Source organism: Cynocephalus volans, chromosome 2 (assembly GCF_027409185.1).
Source record: "Cynocephalus volans isolate mCynVol1 chromosome 2, mCynVol1.pri, whole genome shotgun sequence".
In the NCBI taxonomy this organism is placed as follows: domain Eukaryota; kingdom Metazoa; phylum Chordata; class Mammalia; order Dermoptera; family Cynocephalidae; genus Cynocephalus; species Cynocephalus volans.
In genome coordinates, this window is record NC_084461.1 from 13128202 (window position 1) to 13143774 (window position 15573).

Genomic DNA, 15573 nt, shown 5'->3' on the forward strand with positions numbered 1-15573 from the left:
GGTAGCCTTGAAAACAGAAGCCTCACGACCATGAGAGCCATGAAAACCAGCAGTCTCGCAGTCCCTGGAATGGCCACACTGAGTTTGGAGCTCCTCAGGGGGCCTCCACAGAATTGTCACTCTTCGACCTGTGTGGACACTTACCAGAAAAGTCCCATTCAAAGAGTTTATCATTATTTGATCTGATTCAGAACTCACTGAGTGAAAAACGTCCTGTCTCCAAGGCATTTGTCAGAAAGCATCAGCAATAATTGTCTAACTTCACAGCTGCCTGAGGCAATAATATTAGCTGGGGCAAACAAGAGGTTGGTCAAAAAAATTAAAGATCTGGGGAATGAGATACCCACACTGGGCACTGTGAAGCCCTGACATCCTTCTAGGGCTCTACAAGGCCACACACGCAGGCAGAGCTGTGAACGTGCCCAGGAATGACCAAAAAAATGCCTCAGTCTTTCACCTCTGGCTGAACTCAAGACCTTGCACAATCAGCAGGTGCAGTTGTCCCCCTTAACCACGGCTCCATGTTCCACGGTTTTGGTTACCCATGGTACAGTACAACAAGACGTTTTGAGAGACAGACCACATTCACATAACCTTTATTATAGTATATTGTTAATATTGTTCTATATTCTGTTTTATTATTAGTTACTGCTTTTAATCTCTCACTATGCCTTGTTTATAAATTAAACTTTATCCTAAGTATGTATGAATAGAAAAAAATAGTTTATATAGGGTTTAGTACTATCTGCAGTTTCAGGCACCCACAAGGGGTCTTGGAACGTATTCTCCAAGGATAACGGGGGACCATTGTAAATGATAAGGCAGTGTTCTAAACTGCCTGAGCTTTCAAAGTGCTCCAACACACACACACAGAGTCCCTAGGCAAAGGATGGAAGACTTACTGGTTCAAAGTATTAAAAGGAAATCTCTCTTCGGTAAAGGGACATGAAAATCAACTGTATTGCATATTGATAAAATAAAATAAAATAAATAAATGTACAATCACCAGCTTCAATAAAAATAAATAAATAAATAAATGATAAAAGGAAACCTCTTCAATCATTGGTTGACCACTAAACTAATCAAGCAGAGACTACAGTAGCTGTACACCACAGAGAATACACATTTTAACGAATTATTCCAGGAAAGTCAACAAAGAAAAAACAATAACAACAACAAACGCTGGTGGGAACAGAATCAGATTTTTGAGAGTGTCCACATTATATCCCTTAAAATGTCTTGTTTTCAATAAAAACAAAAATTGTGAGACATGCAAAGAAACAGGAAAGTAGTGTCCATACACAGAAATGAAAGTAGTCAATAGAAACTATACATGAAGAAATCTACACATTGGACATACTAGACAAAGATTTTAAATTAGCTATTATAAATATGGTCAAAGAACTACAGAAATCAAATCTAAAGAATTAAAGAACAGTATGAGAATTATGTCTTACAAAACGGAGAATATCAATAATGAGAGAGAAATATAAAAGAAAACCAAATACAAATTCTGAGGTCAAAAAGGACAATTGAAATCGAAATTCACTAGAGGGGGTCAACAACAGACTTGAGTTGGCAGAAGAAAGAATCAGTGAACTTGAAGATAAGTTTCTTAAGATAGAAGACTAGGTTAGTGATTTGAGATATTCTTTTTTAATATCAGTGTTTAAGACTATAAATTTTACTTCCTCTTTGGTTTCTTCTTTGATTCATTGGTTATTTGTGTGTATGTTTTTTAATTTCCATATATTTGTGAATTTCTAAAATCTCCTTCTGTTATTCATTTCTAATTTCATTCCATCATGATCAGAGGACACACTTTGTATTACTTAAATCCTTTTAATTTCATTTGAATACTCCCCAAATTGATTTACAAATTCAGCACAATCCTCTGTAAAAATCCCAACTGCCTTTATTATAGAAATTAACAAGCTGATTCTAAAATTCATATGGAAAAACAAGGGACCCACAATAGTCAAAACAATCTTGACAAAGAAGAAAAAGTTTAGAAGACTCATAGTGGCTCACTTCATAACTTATTACAAAGCTACAGTAATCAATACAGTGTGGTACTAGAATAAGATTAGACATAGATTAATGGAAAAAAATCAGGAGTCCAGAAATAAATATTTACATTTACATTTATTCTTAACTGATTTTCAACAATGGTCCCAAAAAATTCAATGAAGAAAAAAATAATCTTTTCAACAAATGATGCTGATATAATTGGATATTCACATTCAAAAGAATGAATTTAGACTCATGTTTCACTCAAAATCAATCATAGACCTAAATATGAGTTAAAACTTTTTTTAAAAAATGAGAGTAAATCTTCCTGACCTTAGGTTAAGCAATGGTTTCTTAGATTAAAAAAAAATCAAAAGAACCAAAACAAAATGTAGCTACATTGGACTTAATCAAAATGAAAACTTTTATTCTTCAAAAGATACCTCTAAGAAAGTGAAAAGACAGCCCACAGTATGGGAGAAAATATTTGCAAATTATATATCTGATAAGAGATTTGTATTCAGAATATATAAATAACTCATAATGCAATAAAAAGACAAATAATCCAATTCTTTTAAACATAGCAAAGAATTTGAATAGACATCTCTGCAAGAAGATATACAAATGGCCAAAAAGCACATGAAAAGATGCTCAATTTTATTAGTCATTAGGCAAATTCAAATTAAAACCACAATGAGATACCACTTCACAACCACTAGAATGGCTATAATCAAAAGGCAGACAATAACAACCGTTGGTGAGCATGAACAAAAAAAAAAATGGAACCCACATACATTGCTGGAGGGAAGGTAAAATAGCATGATTGCTTTGAAAAACAGTTTGGCAGTTCCTCAAAATGTTAAATATAAAGTTACCATATGACCCAGCAATTCTACTCCTAGGTATATCCCAAAGGAAAAGAAAAAATATGTCCACACAAAAACTTTACTCATATGTTCATGGTAGTATTTTTCATAACAATCCAAAAGTAGAAACAACCCAAACATTCATCAACTGACCAATGGATAAATACATGTAGTATATCCATAGAGTGGGATATTATTTAGCAATAGAAAGAAATTAAGTACTGATACATGCTATGACATAGATGAAACTTGAAAGTATTATGTCACATGAAAGAAGTTAAACACAAATGACCATGAATGGTATTATCCCATTTATATGAAATGTCCAGAATAAGCCAATCCACAGAGAGAAAGCAGATCAGGGGCTGCGAGGGCCCCGGGGGCAGGGGTAGTGGGGTGCAAAGGGGAATGCAGAGTGACTTCTAAGAGGTACAGGGTTCTTTCTGGGGTGATAAAAAAAAATAAAGCTCTAAAATTAAAGAGTAGTGATGGTTGCACAACTCTGAAAATACTTTTTAAAAAACCACTGAATTTTACACTTTTCAAGGATGTTATACAAATTATGTTATGTGTACTATGTACGTATTAATATGTAAATTATATCTCAAAGCTGTTACTAAAGAAAGATGCAGCTTACTTCTTTATTCTAACTCTCTTTTGTCATAACAAAAATAGATACACAATTTCTATTATGTTTTCTCCTCAGTTTAAGATATAATCCATGACTGAAGATACTTTGAGTTTAGAAAATTCTGAATTTTAAACTATTCTAGGAAGTAAAGCAATGTTTCCAAATAGTATAAAATCAATACAATAACATACACTTTTTATGTTAAATTAATAAATAAATAATATTGTAAGTTGTATTTAAATTGGTTTGAGCTGTCTTTATCCCTCTCTGTAACACCGTTTTAAAGAGAAACTTGCCACAGTTTCTTCCTTAGGGTTAGCTGATTTATACGGGGTCTGCTGTGTGGGGGTTGATTTAAAGGAATACGAGGACTAAAGACAGCATTTAGTGTCACTGGCAACTTGGATATCTATGTTCCCTAATTTTACAGAATACAAATGAAAACAATGGGATCTATAGCAAAAATCACAGCATGTTAGCAAACCAGGACACATAATAGGTCACAAATATCTCTTAAATGTCAAGAAATATCCATTGTGATGGAGACAAGTTTCTCTCTGAATGTAAAACTGTAAAACCCTTCTCGCCGCCCATCCTCATCTTCACATTGGACCAGAAATAAGTGATTCACTAACAGCCACAACAAGCCAACTAGAAGTAGACTATTAATAATGGTGATATTACATATTAGAATATTGGCATACATGGATCTTAATATTTTGTACATTTAACATTGGCTCATAGATTAATATTCCAATCTAAAATCACTTGAGAATTATATGGCGGGAAGGAATACATTTAAACTGAATAAATGTCAATTTGCAATGACTATTTTTTTAAAAAAACTTAAAGAACATTTATTTACCTTGAAGTTCATTTTCTCCCATTTCAGTATCAGAATCACTATCTTCATTATTCTGCAAAGCAGCTACTTTTCTTTCGTGCATCTTTTTCTGCAATATAAAATATTTTTCAGCTCCGTCCCTTGAGTAAGAGAAGCAGCTTTGACAGGAAACAACTTCTCCATGCCACACGCACCTTGGACAGCAGCTCACTGCTCCACTGTCTAACCCCCTTGGGCACGTTGATGATGCACTCCACAGCTCTGTTCAGTGTCTGCTGCACGTCTTCTAGGGCAGGGGCCATGGCGATGTTGGGAATGGCCAGAGTGATGTTTGCCCGGAAAATGGGCAAACTGCTTTGCTTCATCTTAGATGCATTGTTACTGTCTGAGTTAATACAAAACAGGGAAGAGTTAATATGTTTCATTTAAAATGGAATTTACTTCATTTTTAATCAGAAAAAAATAAAATAATACATAAGAGATATAGAATCAGACAAATATTTGTTGAATGAATGAAAACCAACGAGGATCTAGTTTTGGTCAATTTAACATAGCAGTTCAGTGGAACCCGAGCCATTTTCCGCTGATTGCAATTCATTGGTACACCCTCCATAAGGAAAATTCACTGTGTGGGGTCAGGCTAAGACATGTAAAATCTTATTAAAAATATTAAAGATAACAATGTTCATATACGAGGATGCCAACAAATTAACTAAGTGTAAAATATGAGGGTACTTCAAAAGTTTGTGGAAAAATAGAATTAAAAGATTATACTAATCTTTCCATGAATTTTTGGAAGACCCTTCATAAGTAAGCAAGGAATGGAAAACAAGAATCACTACCAGAACAAACCAAAATTAAAACAAATGACTAGTGTGGAATTTCAAATAAAACATATGCCTTTCCTACCACAGTGTGTATAATCCAAACTCAGAGCAGTTAAAAAATGGAAAAGAAATAAGGTATAACACCATTTATATAAAAGAGTCTTTTTATATATGTTATAGTTTATATATAGATATGTGTACGTATATATAATAAATAACTTTATATATATAAAGTTATTTTATATATATATATGTACCTATAATATATATAGTTGGGAAATAACCTGTGATTTAATATTAAGCAGATTGACCCAATATTTGATAAGTTCTAATATTAACCCTGTGTCAAAGAAAAGCACTGTCCTCTATTCTGAAGTGAAATTAAACATAATAAATCATGCCACCAAACAAAAAGTTCTTTCAAAGTTTCCACTTTATTCATTTTAATTAAATATTAAAGATGCTTTCCCTTTGATGCCAGTATTCTAAATGAATAAAAAGGTTGTATTATCATACTATTTTTCATTTTTAATTAATTGCTGTTATTTCAATTTGCTCTTACTATTTTTTAATGTAAAACAATTTGAGAATGTCTCTAGATTTGATGGATTTTTGTGGCTTGTCTGAGAAATGCAACACCTGTTTGTGCTTAGGAAGAGATGATTATATTGAGAATGAGGAAAACACTAAATTGACATAAAACAGCAAAAAGGTTTTGCTTTGAAGAATGTGACATTAATAAGATCTTTCTCACTTTATAAAACTATATAACATAATAATTCAACAATGACATTCTTTTCCATATGTCTTTTTTTAAGTATTTTTTCTTTCACTAACTAAAATAATTCATTTTACATGCTTTCATCTGATTACAGAAAGATTCTAAGTGATCCAATTTTTATATTATTAACAAAAACTAAGCATTCTTAAGCAAATTACTTAACCTCTCTGTTCTCCAATTTTCTCAGTTTCAAAATGACAGTGACAATAGGATCCACTTCATATAATTGCTGGGATGATCAAAGTTCATAATGTATTAACTTACAAGGAGGCACTCAATAAACGGTGGGGTTTTTTTAATTATTTAAATTTGACAGGAATATGAGGGTTCTTCAAAAAGTTCACAGAGGGAGAAGGGATCGAGAGGGAGGAATAGACGGTACCCAGCATCGCTCTCTCCCACAACCAACCAATTTAAGACTATTAAAAAGCAACAACTGCCAAGCTGGGGCCACTAGAGCTCAACGGAAGAGGTGGAGAGACCTACAGAGTGCACGAAGGCAGAAGAAGCCACGATGAGAGAAAGGACCACTCTGTCTCAAGCTGCAGCTATTTCAAGGCTGGCCCTGGTGAGCACACAGAGCAAGAGCTGGCAGAAGCCACAGCTGTGCCATTTGTATGAAGTTGCTTGGAGGTGTCAGGGGAGAAGAGGGCCTTGGTGGCCCCCAGACCAGCGAGACCACTAACAGGGTTCCCATGGACCCACACAGGAGCGAGGGGCTACAGACAACTTGAAAAAGGAGCCATGCAGAAGCCGGTGGGTCATTGCAAGGGACCGGCACACGGCCCACCCCTGGGAAGTGTTTGGGGTGCAGGCGGTGGGGGATATGGGCTCACCCAGAGAACATCGGTGCACAGCATGGACAGCTCATCTGTCCTCCAGTCAGCACAGGCCCACTCAGTTGAGACTGGTCAGGAATACAGAACCGCAGGGGGTGCAGTTTGCTGAAAAGTCTCAGGCCCAGACCAGAGTTTCCACACAACCCAGGTGTACTGGATCTCACGAGGCCCAGAACTGCTTAGAAGGTCAACAATTAAAACCTGAGCTGCACAGAAAGCCTTTCCCAGAGAATCAGCAGCAAAGCAGCAATTCAGCTCAACCACAGGGCTCAAGTGCTGGTCCCCACAGAAAGCTCCCCCATTTTAGAAGTAAGCAAAGGACAACAAATTAGTTCTGGTGCAGGGTCTGAGAGGTGGAAATGGTGAATAAGCAACACAGAACTGAAAGAAAAAATTTTAAAAACCCAAAGATTGAAGACAAAGTTTTAATATTAACCAGTAAAGGTATAACACCACCAAAGAACACTTATAAACTAAAATGACCAGAAGCCCCCAGGACTCCCAAGTTGGGGTTGGGGGAAAGCCGAGGGCCTTAGTCACAGCCCCTCTGATATCAGCATCTAGCCCAGCATTGACAACCAAGCCAGCACCAGAAAGCTCCGGGGCTCCCCTGCCCAAATGAGGGGGGTGCCACAGGCCTTGATCATGCCCCGCTCCCTTCTCTTCCTCCCACTCTGTCCCCCTCCCCTTCCCCTCTCCCCTTCCCCCATTCCCCTCTCCCCTTCCTCCCCAACTGCTCTGCAACAACATCCTCGAATGTAAAAATAATAATACTAATAAATAAATTTTTTAAAAAGTTCATGGAAAGATTCACATTATCTTTTAATTCTATCTTTCCATAAGCTTTTTGAAGTACCATCATACACACACACACACACACACACACACACACACACACACACAAGCAACTTAGGCCTGATTGGCCAGCAAGCAAACCATGTGGGATTAGTACCCCGGAAGTTAATCTTGTGGGAGGAATAAATGCGTTTGCGAATGGCCTCCAGTGTATTCCTTATAACTTTCAGAAGCGCATCCATGTTCTGATGGTTAAAATGAGACAGGAGCTCGCAGGCTTCTTCCTCTAACATCTCAGTCTCTTTCTTCTTTCTCTTGATTGTCGTCAAAGGCAAGAGGCCAGCCCCAGTATTAAGGGAAGATGTCGAAGTGTAGAAATTCCCTTCTCTTTTTGCTGTTACAAGATAAGAGAGATAGAAATAGATCAGACAGATGATAGATAGATAGGTAGGTAAGTAGGTAGGTAGATAGATAGATAGATAGATAGATAGATAGATAGATAGATAGATAGATAGATAGATAGATAGATAGACAGATGATAGATAGATAGAATAGACCATATATTGCAATTAAAGGGAAGAAAATGAAGATAAGTTACATGCAAGTTCAATATCACTTAAACGTCACACTTGTTGGAAAGCGAGGCCATCCAAAGGTAGGAAGAGAAAGTCAGGGCACCAGATGAACTGGTGGAGCCCCTCCTCCTCCACGTGAGGAAACAGCCAGCAGGAGCTGCAGCTGAGAACACTAGACTGGGCCCGGGGACCTGGGTTCTGGCATTCTCTCTCCCACCAACAGCCATAAAACCTTAAGGGAATTACTTCCCTTCTGCAGGTCTCAGTGTCCTCATCTGTCCTGCAAAAGGTTTGCTCTAGTCTAGATGCTGTCCAAGTGTAATTTCAATCCATAATCCTCTCTATTCTACTGATAAAGTGAAATAAAACACACACATTCATAAATGCAAACAGAACTAACAAAGGCCAAGGCAATGTACGTGTTTGTAAACAAAAACTTGCTGGAATTAATGACATCGTCATTACCATATGCTCAGAATCGTAACTTCGGATTTATAAATACCACTATAAAATTGCAAGGGTGTTTACAGAAGTGTGAAATTAGTTGCTATGCAGAAAACTAAATTTTAGCTTTTAGTAAATGCCCTAAAGAATAAGACCCTTCCATTTCTCCATTGCTTACCTGGACTTTCGTTTTTTGAATCAACACTGTTCTCATTGGATACTTTTTCACTTTCTTCTTTAGATGGGACTTCCACATCCAGCAACATATTAATTAGCTCATTGACTGCTTCCTCCACTAATGAACTTTTAAAATTTAATATCTGAGCACCATTTACACAAAGGTCCTAACAAAAAAAAAAAAAAGATTAGCAGAGTGTCATATTTGTTTATCTAGCTCTTGAGAGCTCACCAGTAAAGGCAGCAACACCATGGTTCAGTCTCCGGGTGGGATTTCAGCCCCCGGTGGCCATACCCTCCACACTAGCCCAGGCCGGGTGTCCTGTAAAGGAATGCGTTGAAGACAAGGGAACCAACTGGCACAGTGTGAATGGACCAAAATTACACTTACATCTCTAGCAAAGAAGGAAATAATTCTGAAAGCCGTCAGCAGCCTCTCTTCCTGTGAAGTTTTTCTTCATATTACATAAATCTGCTCTAGCTAGCCTTCCTTCTCTCCTTATCTTTGCCAACAAGCCATGGTAATGTCCTAATTAATTTCAAAGAAATTTCCCTTCCCTTTAACTGGATTACACATTTCTGAAGAATGAGATTTCACAAATATAAACTGATATGAGTAGGGGCACTGTGATTGATCCTGTAGGAGATTAGACAGACAATGATAGATGGGTGGGTGGATCGATAGATACATAGATAGATAGATGGTATAGACAGAATCAGTGATTTGCCACCTGATTGGAAAGTCAGTCCATGAAACAACAGACTCTGTCCGTCAGTCATGGTCTCCAGCTCCATGTCCACCATTATGCATCCCAAGATACTCTTATGTGTCCTGGACCATCCCCTTCAAATATCAGCCTCGTGCTTCTGTCACCTCCTCACCACAATGACCTTCACCTCCCCTCCACTGCTGCAGGACACATGGCACTTTGATGCCATTAACACAGGAACATTCTGATGTGTCTAGAAACAGACTACTTTATCATGAAAGAAAGGATAAAACTTCACTCTCAACTCAGAACTTTACCCAACACCAATCTTCACCCCTACCTTAGGGACAGTTACAAAAAAAGAGACAAAGAAAAAGAGGTAGGTCAGAGATTAGGTAAGGGAGGCAGTGGAATAAGCATCACCTAGTAACAAGTATAAACTCTGACACCAAATTTCCTGGGTTCAAATCCTAGCTCTGCATGATTCTGGAAAATCCTTCTTGGCCTCAGTTTCCCCATCCATAAAATGGTGATAATGGTAGAACCCACCTTAGATTTTTGCAAGTATTCCATATGATGATGCATGCAAAATGCTGAGAGCAGTGCCTGACACAGAAGGATTCAAGAAGCACTTGTTACCATCACAGGTCAGCAAAGCACACAACTGCAGGACCTGAACATTTGCCAAGCTCCTTCACCTCATTTATATATGTAATTCTCTGAAAGATGGCTAATATTTTTTAAAGTCTGCATCTTAATTCCTCTGACTCTACCTTAAAAAGAAACACACGATGTGATACCTCGTTCTCAATGCCAGAAGCGCTCCCTCAATTAACTTTCCAGCAGTCCTTCTAGTCCTCTCAGTAATACAAACACACATTTGAAATTACAAAATTCCTTTTTAGTGAGGATTCTGGAAGACAGAATTAATAACCTCTCAAAGGCTAGTATAGTTCTAATAGAATGGTTTAAATCTCTTAATTCTCTAAAAGAAGACATAATCATAAAAATGTAAACAGCATAGAAATTAACACAGCAGAATATAAACAGAATGTGGAGAAAGTAGTAATAAACAGATTCATTAAAATGTTCCCTATGTCAACAAAATAAATCAAAGACACTGCTTCCACTCACCCTGCTTCATTTCAACAACTCACCCCCGTGATGACACCTGGACATTGGGACCCACTGAAAGGCTCTGTCTTCAAATCCTGAGTAGCCTTGTCCTTGATGAATCAGCATGGAGCTTCAGCTCTGGCAGACCCCACGTTGGCTCCAGGTCTACTCACATAGCCCCTGGCTCATGCCCTCCCATCACAAGATGATTTCTGATTTCAACCATTCTTTTGCAAATATCCTTCACTCCATCATTCCTTACACTGCTCCACCCCAGAGAATCTCAACCAAATGAACCAGGTGGTCTACCCTCTCCACTTGCACACAGAGATCATGGTGATGCAGATGCTTGGCACTGGAAATTCATGGTCCCCAAACTCAATCTGGCCCCTCGTACTACCCAGGAATCATCCCTCATGACTACAGTCCCTTTTATCAACCAGGCCCCGTAATAGCTGTGTCCTCAAATCCCTGTGTCCTCAAATCTTTACAACCTCCGTCCTCATCATACTCAGCTAACGACCTTGACTTCTACCACACAAAGCACATGGAAGCCATGACAAGGGGACTCACCCAACTCCCTAACCCCAAACCCTCATCCAGAAGACAAATCGGCCCCCACCATGAACCCCTTTTTCTCCTGTTTTAGTGAATGCAATGGTTCTCCTTCGATTCGAGAATAATCTCACAACCTGAGTTCTGAATCACGACTTCTCCTGCTTCCCCAGAGACCATGCTCACCAACCACCCCCTTTCTTCCTCACCACTTGATTTTTCTCCTCAGCCTATGAACATCCTCAGTGGACTTCAACCCAACACCTTCTTCCAGCTACCATAACAACATGCCTCTACCTCAGGGCCTTTGCACCTGCTGTTTTCTCTTCCTGATATGCTCTTCCGCAAGGATGTGCACATGGCTTGCTCTCACACCTCCTCTGCTCAGATATAATCACAGAAGTCATTCCTGGACATAGACATAAAATAACAACTTTCTGTCAAGTACTTCTTTTCTCCGTTACCCTCCTAATTTTTTTTCCATTGAACTTATCACCACCTGACATGTCATTTGCCTATTGGCTTATCTGTTTGTTTGTTTTTCTGTATCCTCCACTTGAAAGCTGGCTCCATGATGCCTGGGATTTTATCTGTTTTGCTTACTGCTATATATCCCCAACAGTGGTTCGGATAGGAGCTCCACAAAAATTGTTGAAGAAATAATTGAATTTTAAAAAGTAAACAAATTCAAGAGAAGTTATTCACTTATATTGGTTATCAAAACTGCAAATTAAAATTAGGCCCCATGATTTTGCTATTTAAACTAAAATTGGAAAATTATAATAAAACAGTGTTTCTTGGAAGGCAGTGAAGTTGGTACCATTGCATTGCTGGTGGCATTGCAAGTTAACAACCTTTTGGAAAGCAATTTGGCTACAAATATCTTCAGTCATCAAATAAAGCCATACTCTTTGACTCAATAATCTTACGTGGGGGGAGGAAATAATCCTAAAGGAGGAAAAAATATGATACATAAATATAGTCACTGCAGCTCTTGGCAAAATAGCAAAACTTTGGAAGCTATCTAAATGTCCAGCAAGAAGAAACTGGTAACTAAACTATGGTTTGAATATTCTGAACTCAATAGACTATTCTGAAGGCATCTTTAAAAGTGTGAATATGAAAGCTATATGGCAACGTGAAAAATATTTTCTGAAGAAATGTTAACTAAGAAAAAAACACTATTCAAAACCTGCTGTACGTATAATAAGGTTCACAACTTTATTAAGATGCATAAAATACATCAAAACTATTACAATGGTGATGATAAAAATGATATTTTTCCCATTTTGTAAATATTCTAAAACTTTCTTTTAAACTTAAAACACATGCTTTTAAGGAGAGCAATCTCAGGTCTGCTTGTGAGGTTGGCCCTTGGCTGGCATCTGGGAGCTTGGATTTCAGGAGGATTCCCATGATTGCTCAGATGATATTGATGGTTGGCCATGCCTCAACTGCTAGTGCAAACAATATGGTTTATGCTGAACACTTGCTTTCCTTCTGGGAGCCTGGGATTTTGGTCCATGCTAGGCAGAGCATGCCTATGGAATCAGACCCAATAAAATCCTTGGGCATTGAGGCCCTAATGGGCTTCCCTGGGCAGAATGCAGAACACAGGTTGCTGCATTTTCTTTGCTGTGGAGGAAGTGAGTTTGTGTGAGCCCTCCTGTGAGAGAGAAAGCATAAGGAGGCCTGCAGAGGGATTCCCCCAGACTCTGCCTATCTTCTTCCCTTATCATCCAGCAGAGTCTCCTCATCATGTCACAGTAAGAAGTGTCAGCCTTGAGTGCAACTACGTGCTGAGTTCCATGAGTTCTCCTAGTTGGAGTGGTCTTGGGGACCCTGACACCCCATATTAAAATCATCACTGAAGAGTCCCTTTCATCAGGATGTCCATTGGGAATATTGTAAGTGATGCTAAAAAGACATTGTGAAGGGGCTCTTCAGAGAGCACCACTTCTAGGAGATTACTCCTGTGTGAGATAGACCCCAATACAATAATAGTTGGGGACCTGAACGCACCTCTCAGCAATGAACAGATCATTTAGGCAACAAAGCAACACAAAAACACAGGACTTAAACTACACTTAGCACCAACTGGACTTGGCAGATATCTATAGAACTTTTAATCCAACAACTACAGAATATACATTCTTCTCATCAGCACATGGAACATTCTCCAGGATAGACCACAAGTTAGGTCACAAATCAAGTCTTAACAAATTTTTTAAAAATTGAAATCATTTCAAGAATCTTCTCAGACCACAATGGATTAAAACTAGAAATAAATAACAAGCAAAACTCAGGAAACTATAAAAATACATGGAAATTAAACAACATGCTCCTGAACAACCTATGGGTCCAAGAAGAAATTAAACAGGAAATCAAAAAATTTCTTGAAACCAATGAAAATAAAGATATCATATCAGAACCTGTAAGATACTGCAAAAGCAGTACTAGAAGGAAGTTTAGTTCAATAAATGCTTACATCAAAAGAATAGAAAGATTTCTAATAAACAACCTAACACCACACCTCGAAGAACTAGAAAAATAAGAAAAATCCAACCTCAGAATTAGTGCATGGAAAAAAATAAATAAGATCAGAGCAGAACTAAATGAAATTGAAATCCAAAAACCAATACAAAAGATCAATGAAAGAAAAAGTTGGTTTTTTGAAAAGATAAATAAAATTGACAAATCATTAGCAAGGCTAACTAAAAAAAGAAGAGAGAAGACACAAGTAACAAAAATTAGAAATGAAAAAGGTGATATTACAACCAATACCTCAGAAATACAAGGGATCATTATAGACTACTACAAACACGATACACCAACAAATTTGAAAATCTAGAGGAAATGGATAAATTTCTGAATACACACAAACACCAAGAGTGAGGCAAGAAGACAAAGAAAATCTGAATAGACTAATAACAATCGAAGAGATTGAAACTGTAATCAGCAGTCTCCCAACAAAGAAAAGTCTAGGACCATATGACTTCACTACAGAATTCTACTGAACCTTTAAAAAAGAATTAATACCAATTCTCTACAAACTACTCCAAAATATTGAAACAGAGGCCATTCTCCCAAACTCATTTATGAGGCAAACATCACCCTAATCCCAAAACCAAAGATACAGCAAAAAAAGAAAACTACAGGCCAATATCTTTGATGAAAACAGATGCAAAAATCCTTGACAAAATATTAGCAATCACAATACAGCAACACATCAAAATAATTATACACTATGATCAAGAGGGTTTCATCCCAGGGATACAAGGATGGCTCAATATATGCACGTCAATAAATATGATATACCACATCATCAAAATCAAAGACAAAAACACAATTATCTCAACAGACACAGAAAAAGCACTTGACAAAATTCAACATCCCTTCATGGTAAAGACTCTCATCAAATTAGGTATAGAATGAAAATATCTCAACACTATAAAAGCCATATATAACAAACCCACTGCCAATATCATCCTGAAAGGGGAAAATCTGAAAGCCTTTTCCTTAATAACAGGCACAAGACAAGGATGCCCACTCTCACTACTCCTATTTAACATAGTATTGGAAGTACTAGCCAGAGCAATCAGGAGAAGAGAAAGAAATAAAGGGCATCCAAATTGGAAAAGACGAAGTCAAACTGTCCCTGTTTGCAGATGACATGATCCTATATATTAAAAAAAACCTGAAGACTCTACCAAAAAACTCTAAGAGCTAATAAGTGATTTCAGTAAATTTTCAGGATACAAAATCAACAAACAAAAATCAATAGCATTTTTATACCCCAACAACAAACTAGCAGAAAAAAGAAATCAAGAAAGCTAACCCATTTACACAGACACCAAAAAAATAAAATACCTAGGAATCAACTTAAACAAGGAGGTGAAAGGTCTCTATAACGAGGACTACAGACCACCGCTGAAGGAAATTAAAGAGGACACAAAATGATAGAAATACATTCCATGCTCTTGCATTGGAAGAATCAACATGTGAAAATGTCCATACCACCCAAAGTGATCTACAGATTCAATGCAATCCCCATCAAAATGCCAGTGATATTCTTCACAGAAATAGAAAAACCAATCCTAACATTCATATGGAATAACAAAAGACCCTGAACAGCCAAAGCAATCCTGAGCAAAAAAGCAAATAAATAAAGCTAATGGTATTACACTACCTGACCTCAAAGTATACTACAAAGCTATATTTACCAAAACAGCATGATACTGGCATAAAAACAGACACTCAGATCAATGAACTAGAATAGAGAACCCAGAAATCAACCCACATACTTATAGCCGACTGATCTTTGACAAAGGCACCAAGAACCTATATTGGGAAAAAGACTGCCTCTACAATAAATGGTGTTGGGAAAATTGGACATCCATAAG

At 37.5% G+C, this 15573-nt stretch overlaps 1 protein-coding gene across 1 annotated transcript in view; it reads right to left on the minus strand.

Annotated features, from left to right (window-relative positions):
- DNAH5 (dynein axonemal heavy chain 5) overlaps nt 1-15573 on the minus strand; it is a 222492-nt gene that overhangs the window by 162395 nt on the left and 44524 nt on the right. The window contains exons 18-21 of the mRNA XM_063087541.1: nt 8791-8956; nt 7751-7987; nt 4546-4736; nt 4373-4460 (exon numbers count right to left, since the gene is read on the minus strand). Of these exons, the coding sequence (XP_062943611.1) occupies nt 4373-4460; nt 4546-4736; nt 7751-7987; nt 8791-8956 (682 nt within the window). The remainder of the gene's footprint in view (nt 1-4372; nt 4461-4545; nt 4737-7750; nt 7988-8790; nt 8957-15573) is intronic.